At 72.9% G+C, this 14,711-nt stretch overlaps 4 protein-coding genes across 4 annotated transcripts; 2 read left to right on the top strand and 2 right to left on the bottom strand.

Moving 5' to 3' along the window:
* Window positions 1–4,886: 4,886 nt before the first annotated feature.
* Window positions 4,887–5,117, top strand: AURANDRAFT_17739 (hypothetical protein; the record flags this gene model as incomplete). The annotated part of the gene is made up of 1 exon (XM_009040301.1): window positions 4,887–5,117. A coding segment is annotated over one exon (231 nt), but the record flags the coding sequence as incomplete, so codon positions are not given.
* A 1,994-nt stretch (window positions 5,118–7,111) lies between these two features.
* G2 (hypothetical protein) lies at window positions 7,112–8,720 on the bottom strand (the record flags this gene model as incomplete). Its single annotated transcript, XM_009040235.1, has 2 exons — window positions 7,112–7,355; window positions 7,447–8,720. The coding sequence occupies 2 exons, from the start codon at window positions 8,718–8,720 to the stop codon at window positions 7,112–7,114; spliced, it is 1,518 nt and encodes a 505-aa protein (XP_009038483.1).
* Window positions 8,721–8,848: 128 nt separating this feature from the next.
* AURANDRAFT_37977 (hypothetical protein) lies at window positions 8,849–10,274 on the top strand (the record flags this gene model as incomplete). The annotated part of the gene is made up of 1 exon (XM_009040302.1): window positions 8,849–10,274. The coding sequence occupies one exon, from the start codon at window positions 8,868–8,870 to the stop codon at window positions 10,221–10,223; it is 1,356 nt and encodes a 451-aa protein (XP_009038550.1).
* Window positions 10,275–11,059: 785 nt separating this feature from the next.
* On the bottom strand, window positions 11,060–12,478 carry AURANDRAFT_65402 (hypothetical protein; the record flags this gene model as incomplete). The annotated part of the gene is made up of 1 exon (XM_009040234.1): window positions 11,060–12,478. The coding sequence occupies one exon, from the start codon at window positions 12,476–12,478 to the stop codon at window positions 11,060–11,062; it is 1,419 nt and encodes a 472-aa protein (XP_009038482.1).
* Between the last annotated feature and the right edge of the window lie 2,233 nt (window positions 12,479–14,711).

The following is a 14,711-nucleotide window of genomic DNA, read 5'->3' as shown; positions in this document are numbered from 1 at the left end:
GCCGTCGTCGCGCCGACGACGGTGAAGCGCCTCGACGCGGCCATCGCCGTCGACGAGGCGGGCCGCGCGCCCGCGGGCGCCGGGTCGCCGCTCGCGGCGGCCGCGGAGCTCCGGGCCGCCGCGACGCGCGCGGCCGAGCGCCTCGAGGCCGCGGTCGGCCGCGCGCGCGCCGCCGGCGGCGCGGCGCAGGGGGCCACGGTCGCCGGCGCGACGGCGGCGGCGGCGGCCGTCGCGGACCTCGAACGCGTCGTCGAGGCGACGCGGGAGGTGCTGCGGACCGTGGGCGAGGACGCGGTCGTCGAGAGCGCGCTCCTCGCCGACGCCGCGGCGCTCGCCGAGGAGCTCGAGGCCGAGGCGGCGGCGCGCGCGACGGCGGCGTTCCGCCTCGCGGCGGCCCTCGACGCGCTCGCCGCGTCGCTGAGGTCCGGCGACGCGACGGTCGCGGACCCGGCGCCCGCCGCCTATTCCGTCCACGCGTGCAAGGAGGTGATCCGCTCCGGCGGCCTGAGCTACGGCGACTGCTTCGAGAAGCGGGACCTGCTCGCGCGGAGCTTGGAGGCGCGGAAGGTGTTGAAGGTCGAGCGGGAGACGTCGCGCGCGGCCGACGCCGCGCGGCTGTTCCGCGCGAGCCGCGAGGCCCTCGCGGCGCTGCGGGGCGTCCTCGCGGCGGTGGCGCCGGGCATTCTGGGCGCGGACGTGCCCGTGGTGCTGCGCGCGGAGGAGGCCGCGGCGCGCGCGCGCGCGTCTCGCGCGGCGACGGCCGCGCGGAGGCTCCGGTGCTACGTCCGGTCGCTCGCGCTCAACTCGCTGCTCGCCAAGGCCAAGGTCGAGGCCCGGAGGCTCGTGGACGACGGCGCGCCCCGGGCCCTCGAGGCCTACCTCGCGTCGCTGGGCGAGACGGCGCCGACGCTGGCGAAATTGGCGGACGTGCGCTTCGGCGGCGGGGACCGCTACGGCGGGCTCCTGCACGTCGCCTGCCGGTCCGGGTCCGCGGCCTGCGTCGCGCCCCTGGCGAAGCGCCTCGGCCCGCGCTTCGACGCCGCGACGTACGTCAACGGCGACGGCAACACGGCGCTGCACAGTGTGGAAACCAACCACTGGTTTGGGGCGTCCCCACCAAACTTCAGAACTCTCTAGCTCGGTCAAATCGAGGTTGATTCGGCTGATTTTTGGACGAGTCGATTGCTCTCCTCGAGTTCTCGAAGCACGGCCGAAGAGCTCGCGTCGAAACGGTCGCATACGCGCACATTGAAGTCGGGTTGAAGATTTGAATTCCACGCAGGCGCTGCACCTCGCGGCGCTCGCGGATTCGCTCGACTCCGCGCGGCAGCTCCTGGGCCTCTACGCGGCCGTCGGCGACGGCGACTTCGTCGCCGCGTCGCCGAACGCGAAGCCGGACGCGGCCCCGGCGCCGGAGGCGGGCGTCGTCTGCGAGGGCCCGCTGGAGAAGCGCCGCGAGACGGACCGCTGGCTGCGGCGGTGGGTCAAGCTCACGGCCGCGCCGAGCCTCGAGTACTACGGCGGCAAACCCAAGGAGGGCGCGACGCCGAGCTTCTCCGTGCCCCTGGCGCGGGCCATGGCGAAGCGGAGTCGGACGGACCTCTTCTACGACGAGGTGCCCTTCGGCTTCGAGATCCACTCGCCGGACCTGCTCAAGGGCAAGAACCGGGAGGGCCGCCTCTTCTTCAAGGCCGAGTCCGAGGCGGACCTGCAGGCCTGGCTCCTGGGGCTGAGCACCGTCTTCGGCGCGTCCGCGTCGGGCGCGCGCCGCGCGGCCGCCGCGCCGCCGCTCAAGCGCGTCGACGCCGCGGGGCGCCGCGAGCTCGCGAGCGCGGCGAACGCCCACGGCTCGACGGCGCTCCATCTATTGTGCAAGTCGTCGGCGACGGCGCCGCCGGCGGCGCGGCGCCGCGCGCGCACGGGCCACGAGGCCGTCGAGCGGGGATTACGACGGGACGACGCGCGCGTCTTCTTCGCGGTGCTGCTCGTCGAGTGCGGCGCGCCCGTGGACCCCCTGGACCTCAACAAAGCGACGCCCCTCGAGCTCGCCTGCGCCGGGGGGCAGGTCGACGTCGCGGCTGCGCTGAGCCGCCGGGGCGCGGACGCGACGCGCGGCTTCGACAGCCTCGGCCGCGACTCGCAGATCGACGCCCTGCTGACGAAGAACCGCGCCGTCGCGGGCCTCGCGCCGGTGCTGCCGCCGCCGTGTCCCCGCGTGCCGGGCCTGCGCTACGCGACGATCTTGCTCGAAAAGGTCGCGTTCGCGCCGTCGGCGTCGATCGTCCCCGCGGAGCCCCTCATCGAGTTCGCCGTCGTCGACGCCGGCGGCGCCGTCATCGAGGCCGTCCAGGCGCTGCCCGCGCCCTGCCTCGTGCGCGACACCTTCGCCTGGTGGGGCGCGAGCCTGTACGTGCAGCACCCCGTCGAGAACCTGCCGGACGGCGCGCGCGCGCTCTTCACGCTCGCGGACCGCGCCGCGGCGGACCCCGCGGCCGTCGTCGCCTGGGCGACGCTCGACGTCGGGCTGGGCCACCTCGCGACGGGCAACAAGGGCCTCGAGATGTTCGCGGCGCCCGTGGATCCCGCGTTCGCGCGGCCCGTCGCGCCCCACGGCGCGTTCCTGTCGCTCGACGTGCACGTCTAGGATCTCAACATACGCTAGACGCGGATGGTGATCGCGCAGGGCGCGTCGCGGCAGGTCAGCTCCGCGTCCGCCCTGAAGGTCCAGTGGACCTCGGGCCCGTCGAGCGTCAGGTAGCGGCGGACGCTGTCTGTCGTCCCGTAGGCCTCGACGTGCGCGACGGCGGGCAGCGCCGCGAAGGCGTCGAGGGTGCCGTCCTGGACCCGCCGCAGCACCCAGGTGTCCGCCGGGCAGGCGACGGGCGCCGCGCCGTCGAGGAGCCGCCTCGCGCCCCGATGGGACACGACCATGCCGCCGATGGACGCGTGCGCGCAGCCGCCGTCCAAGCGCAGGTGCGACTCGCCGCGCCGCGCGGCGTCCACGGCCGCGGCGTGGCAGCGCGCGTGGACGCCGCCGCGGCGGACCTCCTCCGCGGCGACGTTTTCGACGTGTCCCGGCAGGCCAAAGTCCAGCGCGAGGAGATCCCACGGCTCGCCCGCGTCCTGGAGGTCCAGGATCGCCCGCGACACGACGGCGGCCGCGTCCGCCGCGAGGTGCGCGTCGTCCTCGAGCACGAGCGCGTAGGGGACGCCGCGCTCGACGACGTCGTTCCAGGCCGTCAGGTGGCTCAGGAAGATGCCGACCTCGCCCTGGCTGAGCACGGTGCCCTGCGCGACGGCCTGCACGAGGACGTTCGGCGTCAAGGACACGCCGTCGGCGCCGGGGATCCACGTCGCGGCGTCGAGCAGCCCCGCGGCGGCGAGCTGGTGGCGCGAAAAGTCCCGCCGGTGCGTCGAGCTCCAGAGGTTGAGCACGAAGGTCGGCAGCTCCCGACGCGTCGCCATGCGTCGCGCGACGGTCTCGAAGGCCGAGAGGCGCCGCGGCGGCGGCCGGCCTCCCGGGGACGCGGCGACGTCCGGCGCGCGCGCGTCCCGCGCGAGCGGCGACGGCGCCGCGAAGGCGGCGCGCTGCGCCTCGCGCGCGCGGCCGCGGACGTTCAGCTGGTCCGCGACGGCGCCGGCGACGGCCGTCGCGACGGACGCGTTGAGCGACACGGCCTCCGACGCGCGGTCGACGAAGGCCCGCGCCGCGGCGCCGGCGTCCGCGTCGCCGCGCCACTCGACGAGGAACGCCCGGTCGTCGACGAGCACGGGCAGCGCCGCGCGGAGCGGCGGCCGCGGCTCGGACGCGTGGGCCTCGACGACGGCCTCGAGCTCGCGGAACAGGGCCTCGTCGCGCCGCCGCGCGAGTATGCCCCGCGCCTCGTCGCGGAGGCCCGGGAGCGACCCGAGGCCGAGCGTGAGCAGGAACGCGCCGAAGCTGTCGTCGACGCCCAGGGACTCAAAGTAGGGCACGAGCACGGCGTTGCCTTCGACGGTGGCCGGCACGAAGACGGCCGCGTCGCCGGCGGGCAGCCGCAGGTCCAGCGGGACGCCGACGACGCGCGCGGCGACGAGGGCGGCGACGCAGCGCTTCATTTGTAGGTCCAGTGGGACGCCGACGACGCGCGCGGCGATGAGGGCGGCGACGCAGCGCTTCATTTGCGCTCACGCACGATTGATGCGAGCCCATACCATCGTGTGGCCTCAAGGTGCGAGGCCCCTGCATAACACCCACGCTGCCCCTGCAAATGCAAACAAGCGGGATGCGCGTGCTCCGACAAGCTCGGGCTGCTGCCGACGCGCTCACCCCGCGCCCGCACGCTCAGAAGGTCCCCGCGATGAAGCTCCTGGCCCTCGCCCTCCTCGCCCCCGCGGCGGCGTCGGGCCCGCCGGACGGCACCGACGCCGTGGCCCTGTCGCGCTGGATGGCCGCGAAGCTCACCTGGGGCACGCTGTCGACGACGTCGACGCGCTCCAACGGGAGCCAGGTCGGCGACGCCTTCGGGAATCCCTACTCGTTCGCCGACGTCGGCGGCGTGCCCTACATCTACGCGTCGAACCTCGACGCGAGCGCCATCGACCTCTTCACGGCGCCCGACGCGAGCCCGATCCAGGGCGGCAAAAGAGAGCGACATTCGCCGGTTTTCCACTCGTTTCGGCTGATTTTTGGACGAGCGATCATCTCTCGGAACGGCCTCGACGCGTGGATGCTTTTTCCGGAACGCGCGCGCGCGGAACACTCACGTTGAAGCGACGTTGAATCACCCTTTTGCCGCCCAGGCCCGATCGGCTCGCTCGCGCTCTCGGAGGCGACGCTCCCGAACACGGGCCTCGCGACGAACGCCACGGACGCGGCCTGCGTCGTCGGCGCGTCGACCTTCGGGGACCCCGAGAATCCCCCCTGCGCGCGCCTCGTCCTCACGGGCGCGTGGTCGAAGCCCGCGGCCGGCTCGGACGAGTACGAGGAAGCCTACGCGGCGCTCGAGGAGCGCCACCCCTACTTCAAGGAGCTGCCCAGCGACCACGACTTCTACGTCGCCAAGATGACCGTGACGGGCGTCTGGCTCATCGGCGCCTACGGCGGCGCGTCCGTCGTCGAACCGGAGGAGTACTTCGCGGCGCCCGAGCCGGAACGCGCCGCTCAAGTCGCCGCCGCGGCGCCCGCGCCGCTCACGGCGCGGCCCTGGTTCTGGAACCACGTCGCCGTCGCGCGCTGGATGGCCGAGACCCTGGACTGGGGGGTCCTGTCGACGACGTCGACGCGGACCGAGGGCACGGCCGTCGGCGACGCGTTCGGCAACCCGTACTCCTTCGCGGAGGTCGGCGGCGTCCCCTACTTCTACGGCTCGACGCTCGACGCGTCCATGACCGACGCCTTCGCGGGCGCCGGCGCGAGCCCCCGCGCGTCCTTGTCGCTCTCGGAGGCGGAGCTCTCGGGCGACGACGAGCTCTCGAGCTGCCGCATCGGCGCCATCCTCGGCGACCCGGAGAACCCGCCCTGCGCGCGCCTCGTGCTCTCGGGCGCGCTCGTCAACGTCTCGGGCACGCCCGAGGGCGCCGCGGCGTGGGCCGCGCTCGTCGCGAAGCACCCGTCCTTCGCCGACTACCCGGCCAGCCACGACTTCTTCGTCTCCAAGCTCGACGTCGACGCGCTCTTCTTCATCGACATGTTCGGCGGCGCCGACTACCTCGACCCGGCCGCCTACCTCGCGAACTCGACGACCGCGTAGGCCCCCCGGGTTCCCGCGGCCGCCCGGCTCCGTCGGCGCGCGCGAACCGCCATCTTAGGACACGCGCGCGAAAGCTCGCTCTCTCTCTCTCTCGCGCGCGCATGTGGCGACACACGCCGCGAGCCCTCCCCTGGCGCGGCCGGAGGCCAGGCGCAAAAGACCCCCGGTCGGGCTATCAGAACGGCGCCGTCTACGAGTTCGAGTGCATCGTCTCCGCCCGTGTCGAAACGAAACATCTCCGGAAATCACCCGCGAATACCCCTCCCCCCTCGTCCTGCGCGAGCCTAAGGCACACTTACGCCTCCTCCGGCGAGCGTCGCGGCCTCCGCCGCTTCGCGCGCTCTTCGAGGAAGTCGGAGAAGGCCACCTTTGGGCGCCTCTTCTCCAGCGCGGGCGCGACGAGCTTCCGCAAGGCGAGGACCCAGAGCACGGCGAGCACGGCGCCCGCCCAGTTGTAGAGCACCGTCGCGAAGGACGAGTAGACGGGCGCGTTCGGATCGACGCCGCAGTACGCGATGAGGTAGGCGCCCAACCCATTCGACACGACCATGATGGCCCCGAGGCCCGCGAGCCCGACGCGCGCGACGTCGTCGACGTACGGGTTCGCGAGGACGTAGTCCTCGTCGAAGCCCAGCGCCACGGCCGGCCGCGCCGCGGCCGCGGCGAACGCGAGGACGAGCAGCGCCGTCGCGAACCCGCTCACGACGCCGTTCCACGTCACGAGCCACGCGCGGCGTTTCTTCGTGCGCAGCGACGCGTAGGCGACGACCAGGACGACGCAGTTCGCGAAGGCCAGCGTCGTCAGCGGGTGCGGCGCCGCCTTGGCCTGGAAGAAGCGCTGGTAGGCGTAGTGCGACGCGGAGACGACGATGCCGTAGGCGAAGATGGCGACGTCGCCGAATTCGTAGTAGAGCGCCCAGCCGGTCGCCGCGACGGCGACGGCGACGGCGAGCGCGCGGCAGGTATCGCGGCGCCGCGCCGCCTGCTCCTCCGGGTCGACGGGCACCTCCTCGTTGTCGTAGACGGCGCGCAGCGCCGCGAGCTCCGCCGCGTCGGCATCCGCGGGCTTGATCGGCTCGAGGAGCGACGACGCCTCCGAATGCATCGCTGCGGGCTGCTGTCCACGGTCGTTCTACCCGCTCCCTCACGCCGAGCCCGCGCGCGCTGCGACGCGCTTACCCATTCTTAAAAATGGGCTCGTCATTCCTTGTGGATGGCAGCCATGGCAGCCCGCCGGCTAATGTCACGGTTGCACTGCACGCCGAGTTCAGCTTGGGACGAGCAGGCTCGCTTAGAAAGCAAAAAGGCGGTCTCGTAAAAAAACAAAAAAAAGACGCGCGCGCGCGCGGCTTCGCACGCGCCGCGCGAAGAGACCGCGCTCAGCGGCGCTGCTTGAGGCAGGAGCCCGGGCCCGGCGGCGCGGACCGCGCCTCGGCGTTGTAGACGGGCGCGGCGCGGACGCCGCGGGCGTTGAGGCGGCAGCGGAACTCCGCGAGGCGGGGGAGCATGTCGGCGGGCGTCGGGATGGTGGCGGCCTCGGGCGACCAGAGCTTCTCCGCGATGGCCCCGAGCCGCGGCCAGACCGTGCCGTCGATGTCCGACGCGTCGACCGTCTCGCCCCACCTACCAAGCATGACGGTGTCACATTGTTTCCCACCCCAAAAGGACCAAATCTCTCGAACATCGTCACGGCCACAGGACGCTGCGCCTTCACATCTCTCCGTGGCCGCCGAGCACGTGCGCCGCGCAGAGGTCCGCGGGGATGCCGTCGCAGGGCTCGTTGCCGTAGACCGCCGAGCTGTTGACGTTCAAATTGTCGAGGTACCAGGACGTCGCGTCGTAGCCGACGTTGCGGATGACGTCGTAGCCCGCGGCGACGACGTCCGCGACGTTCGTGACGGACTTCCAGACGTGGATGACGACGTCCCTGGGCAGGTCCGTCTTGAAGTGGTCCCAGACCTCGGACCACTGCACGGGGCGCCGCTTCTTGGCGATGGCCAGGTCCGCGACGGTCTTGACGAAGTGCGCGTAGCCGCCGTCGGCCGTGAGATTCCGGGCTTTGAGCCACGCGGCGACGGAGGGCGTCGACTCCCAGCAGGCCGTGTTGACCTCGTCGCCGCCCAGGTGGACGAAGCCGTCGGGGAACAGCCCGCCCGCGAGCTCGTCGAGCAGCCCGGAGATGGCGTCGAAGGTCGCGGCCTTGGACACGTCGAGCGGCGACGCGCAGGTCTCGGACGGGCACAGGTCCGGGCGGCCGACGCACCAGCTGTCGGCGTGGCCGGGCATGTCGAACTCGGGGATCACGCGGACGCCGCGGAGGCGCGCGCGCTCGACGACGTCGGCGACGTCCGCCTGCGTGTAGCGCTCCCGCGGCGAGAACGCGCCCCGCCAGAGCTCGGGCATCGACTTCGACTCGAACGGGAAGGACTGCGCGTCGACGAGGTGCCAGTGGAGCACGTTGATCTTCGCGTAGGGCAGGGCGTCGACGACCTCGAAGATGGAGGCCAGGGGCTGGAAGTGGCGGCCCGTGTCGATCATGAGGCCCCGGTGCGGGAACCGCGGCGCGTCCTCGACGGCGCCGGCGGCGGCCTCGTAGCTGCCGGCGTCGAAGTCGAAGGACACGAGCTGGCTGAAGGTCTCCAGGCCCCGGAGCGCGCCCCAGACCGTCGCGGCCTCGAGCGTCGCGGCGGTCGCACCGATCGACAGCGCGTAGCTCTCGTCGTCGCCGAGCTGCGGCGCGCCCTCGGCGACGTCGACGACGCGCACGGCGAGCGACGCGAGCGCGGCGCCGTCCGCCGCCGCGCGGTGCGGGAAGACGAGGCCCGCGTAGCGCTCGAAGGCCGCCTCGAGCAGCGGCGACGTGCCGTTCAGTTTGAAGAAGGCCGCGCCGCCGGGCTGGACTTTCACGCTGGCGCCCGAGAGGCTGATGGACTTGGGCGCGGGCCAGACGGCCGCGGCGGTTGCCAAGAGCGGGAGGAGGCGGAGCATGATTGAGCACGACGCTCGAGCTCTTTTGAGAAGCCACTCGAGTGGATGTGGCAGAACGATTGGCAACTCTCTGAAAGCTTGACGCTCAACATCGCCCTCGGGCAGCCTCTTCGCGTGATCTTCGGGCAGCCTCTTCGCGCGTTCCCGATGCCCAGCAAAACCAAAGCAACCCAGCCAGCTAGCTCCACGACTCCCACACCTCGCAAAGCGACCATGCCCGCCACGTTGCACGTCTTCGACTTCTCGACCCTCCTCGGCGACGAGCTCCTCTCCAAGGACGGCCCCCGGCCCACGGCCAGCGCCCTCAAGGACGTCGACGTCGTCGCCCTCTACTTCTCCGCCCACTGGTGCCCGCCCTGCCGGGGCTTCACGCCCCAGCTGGGCGCGTTCTACGAGCGGCACAAGGCCGCGAAGAACTTCGAGCTGGTCTTCGTCTCGAGCGACAAGTCGGAGGACGAGTTCGCGTCCTACTACGGCGAGCAGGCGCCGTGGCTCGCGTTGCCGTACGCCAACCGCGCCGCGAAGAACGCGCTCAATAAGAAGTACAAGGTCTCGGGCATCCCGACGCTCGTGCTCCTCGACGCGAAGACGGGCGCTTTGATCACGTCCGACGGCCGCTCCGACGTCGCGAACGACCCGGAAGCCGCCAAGTTCCCCTGGAAGCCGCCGACGCTGCGCGAGACCCTCGCGGGCCTGCCGCCCCTGGCGACCAAGAAGGGGCCCAAGACCGTCGAGGTCGCCGACGTCGCCGGCCCGCTCCTGGTCTACTTCTCCGCGCACTGGTGCCCGCCGTGCCGCGGCTTCACGCCGCAACTCGTCGCCTTCTTCTCCGAGCTCAAGGCGGCCCACCCCGACGCGTCCATTGTGTTCGTCTCGAGCGACAAGGGCGAGGCCGAGTTCGACGCCTACTTTGCGGAGATGGGCGACGACTGGTACGCGTTGCCCTACGCGGCGCGCGACGACAAGGCCGCGCTCTCGAAGCACTTCGACGTCTCGGGCATCCCGAGCCTCGTGCTCCTCTCGGCGCCCGGTGCCGACGGAAACCGTGACGTCGTGACGACGTCCGCGCGGGGGCTCGTGGCCGAGGCGGTCGTCGAGGGCTTCCCCGAGAGCTGGAAGCCGAAGCCCTACGCGGACCTGTCCAAGGGCGTCGAGTGCAACGGCTCCGACGTCAACGAGACCCGGTCGCTCGTCGTGCTCGCCGACGGCATGGACGACAGCGCCGGCGCCGTCGCGGCGCTCAAGGAGGCGGCGGCGAAGGCGGAGGCGGGCCGGTCGGGCGACGTCGACGCGCTCTACTTCTTCGCGCCAAAGACCGAGGGGCCCGTGGCCCAGGTGCGCAAGCTCTGCGGCCTGCCCGCGGCCGCGCCCAAGGAGCCCCGGCTCCTCCTCCTCGACATCCCGGACGGCGGCGCCTACTACGTCGCGGACGCCGCGGCCGTGACCGCGGACGCGATCGCCGCGTTCCTCGCGGCCCCGGGCGCGCGCCGGCAGCTCGCGTGAGCCCCGAGGCGACGAGCGCCGCGCCGGCAGAGTACAGTCCTAGTTCCTACGAGATCCGGGCCGGGCGAGCGACGCGACGCGCGGGGGCCCCGCGGCCCCCCGAATTGGGAAAAACTGGCGCTAGGAGATGACGCAGCACCTCCGGTTGCCGCCGGCCGACGGCTCCTCGCCGTCGGCCGTGCCCTGGCCCTGCCGGAGCTGCTGCCGCCGCGCCACCTCGCGGTCCTTGCTGTGCGGCGAGTAGTGCAGCTCCTCCGCGTAGTGGACCTCGATGAGGCCGCCGCCGACCTCGTCGTTTCAGGACAGCGACTTGCCCCCCGCCGACGGCGCGCGTATCCGGCTCTCCGACGGCAGCTTCAGGATGGACCGCGCCTCGCCCTCGTCGGTCTCCTGCGGGCGCGCGCGGCCGCCGTCCGACGCCCCCGGCGTCGTCGCCCCCGGCGCGCGCCCCCGCGCGCGCGCGCGCGGCCCCGGCGGCCCGCCGCCCCCCGGCGGCGTCCCGCGGCGCGGCGCGCACCTTGGCCTCGGCTCCGTTGCTGCTCGAGCTCATGAGCATCTCCATGGGGTCTCGGCGGGGCGCCCGGGGGCGCCGCCGCGACGTCCGCGCCGCGCCGGCGCGCGCGCGAGGTCCGCGGAAGCGGCGAGCGCGGCAGCACCGACGAGCACGCGCCGCGAGCTCGGCCGCGCTCAGGTGATCACCAGCCAGCCGAGCAGCTCCGGTTTTTGCCGAGCGCCCGAGCGCCGCGATGCTTCCCTCAAGTAACTTAGTTTACCCTCGACGCCTCCGCCGCGTTGCAGCCCGCGCCCGCGAGGAAGGCGACGCTCCCCGTTTAACTTTACCCTCGCCACCTCGCCGCGGCCGCGTTGCAGCCCGCGCCCGCGAGGAAGGCGGCGACGAGGAGGGCGGCGTGGCGCGCGCCGTCCCCGGTCGGCGCCGCGGCGACCGGCGCGGGGCTCGGCGCGGGGCTCGGCGCGGGGCTCGGCGCGGGGCGCGGCGCGGCCGTCGGCGCCGCGGTCGGCGCCCCGACGGGCCGCGCGGTCGCCTCGTCGACGCCTTCGCAGGCGAGCTGCGTGCCCGCGCGGCGGAGGCGCCGGCGCGCGTCGGCGGCCGCGTAGCGGGGCAGCAGGTCGCCGAAGCAGTCGAAGTCCGTCGCGTACAACGCCGATACTTTCGCCTCCGCCGCCGCCGCGTCGTCGCCGAGGTCGCAGCGCTGGACGCCCCAGGCCTGGAGCTCGTGGGCGCGGACGTAGTCCAGGGCCTTGTGCTGCTCCTTGCGGGAGCCGCCGCGCTGCTTCTCCGCGTCCTGCTTCTCGCCGTCGAAGAGCCACGGGTCGGGCCGGCGGCTCGCGTCGTCGAGCGACGCGTTGAGCAGCGGCGCGACGGCGGCGAGCGCGGCCATGACGTCGCCGAGCCGCTCGACGCGCCCGACGAAGTCCGCCTCGGCGGCGTAGGCGTAGCGGCTCGCGGGCTGGAAGTGGCGGTACTCGATGCCGTCGGGCTCGCGCGCGGCGTCGGGCACGTTCGGCTCGAGGCACCGGAGCCAGCGGAGGAACGCGAGGCGCCGCGCGTCGTCGCCGGGCGTCGACCCCTTCGCGTAGGCGAGGCGCTCGTCGGCCGTGAGCGGGTACGAGCCCTTGGCGCAGACCGCCTCGAGCTTGCTCCGCGCGTCGCCGATGAGGTGGTTGTACTGCGCGAGCGCGCGGTCCAGGGGCTCGCGGACGAGGAGGACGACGGTCATGTTCTTCCGCACCTTGCCGTCGTCGCCGCACATGACGACCTCGCGGTCGCCCGGCGCCCGCGTCGGCGCGCAGCCGTAGGCCCGCGCGAACATCTCCTTCGCGTACTTGCCGCCGGCCTTGTGGGGCGTCACGACGGCGAGCTCCGCGCGGTACGTCGCGTAGCGCTGGAAGAGGTCGTCGGTGGCGGCCTTGCGCGTGAAGTTCGCGCGGGCGCAGCGCGCGACGCGGCACCGCCGCGCGTCCGCATCGCTGCGTCGCGCGATGGCCGGGATGCGCGCGGGCGGCGGCGGCGGCGCGCAGGCCTTCTCCTCCGCGGACCGGTTCGCCGCGTAGCCCGTGAGCCGCTCGAGGCGCTTGGCCTTTACCGCGCAGGCCGCGCCGGCGTCGAGGCAGAGCCGCTGCGGGTGGCATCTCTCGACGCCGGCGGTCCAGGCGCAGGCGACGCCGCACTTGGCGTCGCTGCAGTTCGGCGCCGGCTTCGCGGCGACGGCGACCGCGAGGAGCAAGAGCAGCATCACGGCGCGACGATCGAGGCGACGAGCATACTACGCGTCATCATCGTGGGGCTGCCTCCAACAATGCGGCACCTTTGGCAAAAGGCTTAGCGACGACTTTAATTGCACTTTTGAAGCCACAGACTCGAAGGGCTGCCTCGTCGCGCGCGCCGTCGGCGCCATGAGCAAGCCCGATTTCATCAAAGACCTGCAGGAGCGACGCGCCTTTGGGCTCATATCGGAGAAGGACGCGATGCGCGCGGGCTATAGGCACGCGCTGAAGACGGGCATGCCGATCGTCACCATGAGCTTCACGGCCAGCGGCCCCGTCGGGCCCGGCCTGCCGCACCCCGAGGGCGTCCCGATCAATTTTGCGCTGAAGCAGGCCGCGACGATGGAGTTCCAGGGCCGCGCGCCCCCGTCGGACGCCCGCGACGGCCGGGGCAACTTCAAGGGCGAGGCGGCGTACCGCGCGTACCACGAGGACCTCGTCGCGGACCGGGCGACGTGGGAGCCCTTCTTCGACGAGCCCATGCATTCCGAGCACGCGGAGCACACCTGCGGCATCCTCGGCACGCTGGCGACGCTCCTGCGGCAGCGCGGCTCGCTGGAGGAGTGCGAGACGGTCCTCGACTGCGAGGCCTGGGTCATCGCGATCTACGGGCGGCACTGCCGGGCGGGCAACTCGCGCGCGGCGCTCCGCTGCCACGACGGGCTGAACTACAAATACATGATCATCCGGACGAACCTCTACGGGCAGCAGGGGCGCTTCCGCGAGTGCGTGCCGCTCTTCCGCGCGCTCTGCCACCACGAGCTCGACTACGACGTCCAGAACGACATGTACCTCTGGCTCATCTTCGCCGTCTTGCACAAGAGGCCCGCGAAGAAGACGGTGGACCGGATGACCGACGACGAGTGCGTCCGCTGCGTCCGCAGGCCCTTCGACGCGGCGGGGAAGGCCTTCCACGAGCAGGAGAACAAGCAACCGAAAGTCACCCTCGCGACCTGCGCCGCCTGCGGGAGCACGGAGCCGGCGCTCTGCACCTTTGCGCGCTGCGCGGGCTGCAAGAAGGTGTCCTATTGCGGCCCCGAGTGCCAGAAGACCCACTGGAAGGCCCACAAGAAAGCGTGCAAGGCGTTCCGGGCCGGGAAGAAGTAGCGTGCGTGACGTTAGATTCCTCGAAAAAGGGGGGGGGTAGTGCGAACGATGGGGTTTCCGCCGCCGCTCAGGCGCGGAGCACGCAACTCCGCGCGCAGTCGGGCTCGGTCCAGGGCAGCGACGAGCAGCCGCGGGCCGCGGGCCCCTCGACGCAGGCGCTGAGGCCCAGCGGGCAGAGCGCGGCGATCTCGACGTCGCGCGGTGCGACGCAGGCCGCCTCGGCCTCGAGCCCCGCGTCCCCGTCGCCCGCGTCGCCCGTCGGCGCGCGCGTCGGCGACGAGTAGTCGACGCCCGGCGGCCGCGACGCGACCCAGTGGAGCAGGTTCGTCCGCGAGTGGCCGTCGCCGCCCGCGGCGAGGAACGCGCCGTCGGGCAGCGCTTTGGCCATGGCGAACGCGCGGTCGACGTCGCCCGCGTTGGCCACGGCGGCCACGAGCGAGATGGACCAGCCCTCGTCGACGCACTGGGCGTCGCAGGCCGCCTCGTAGGGCTCCAGGATGGACCGGGAGAAGGCCGCGGAGTCGCGGAGCTCCGCGTAGGGCGTCAGCGGGATGAGCTGGATGCCGATGGCGAAGGCCGGCGACGGGCCGAACCCGTGCCGAACTGGGCCATCGTCGACCAGAACATGCCGACGACGGGCCGCGTGTAGGCCGACGGCAAAGTCTCCGTGTGCCAGTAGCGCTGGGCGCCGCGGAGCTCCGTCGCGGCCAGGAGCCGCGAAAAGTCCCGCAATTCGTCGTCGCCGAGCGTCGCGCCCAAATGGTACGCGCCCTCGTAGGCGGCGACGGCCTCGGAGCTCGACTCCTGGTTGCGGCCGTTGGGGTTCGCCGGCAGGCAGACGCCCGACGCCCAGGAGCTGCCCAGGTACCAGTCCTTGTGCCGCGCGAACGAAAACGACGCGGCGGCCTGCGACGACTCCGCAAAGTCCGCCGCGAGCACGCGGATCTGGTCCAGCAGGTCCGCGTCGCAGGCCGCGTGGCGGCAGGCGACGGCGACGGCGTAGGCCCAGTAGCCGTAGTGGTAGTGGTGGTCGTTGTAGAAGCCGTTGCCGAAGTTGTTGCCGCAGCCGTCGAGGCCCGGGCAGTCGTCCGAGCC

This window comes from Aureococcus anophagefferens (assembly GCF_000186865.1).
Source record: "Aureococcus anophagefferens unplaced genomic scaffold AURANscaffold_14, whole genome shotgun sequence".
Taxonomy (NCBI): Eukaryota; class Pelagophyceae; order Pelagomonadales; family Pelagomonadaceae; genus Aureococcus; species Aureococcus anophagefferens.
Note: the sequence above shows the minus strand (reverse complement) of the source record. Positions and strands in the feature narration are given on the sequence as shown.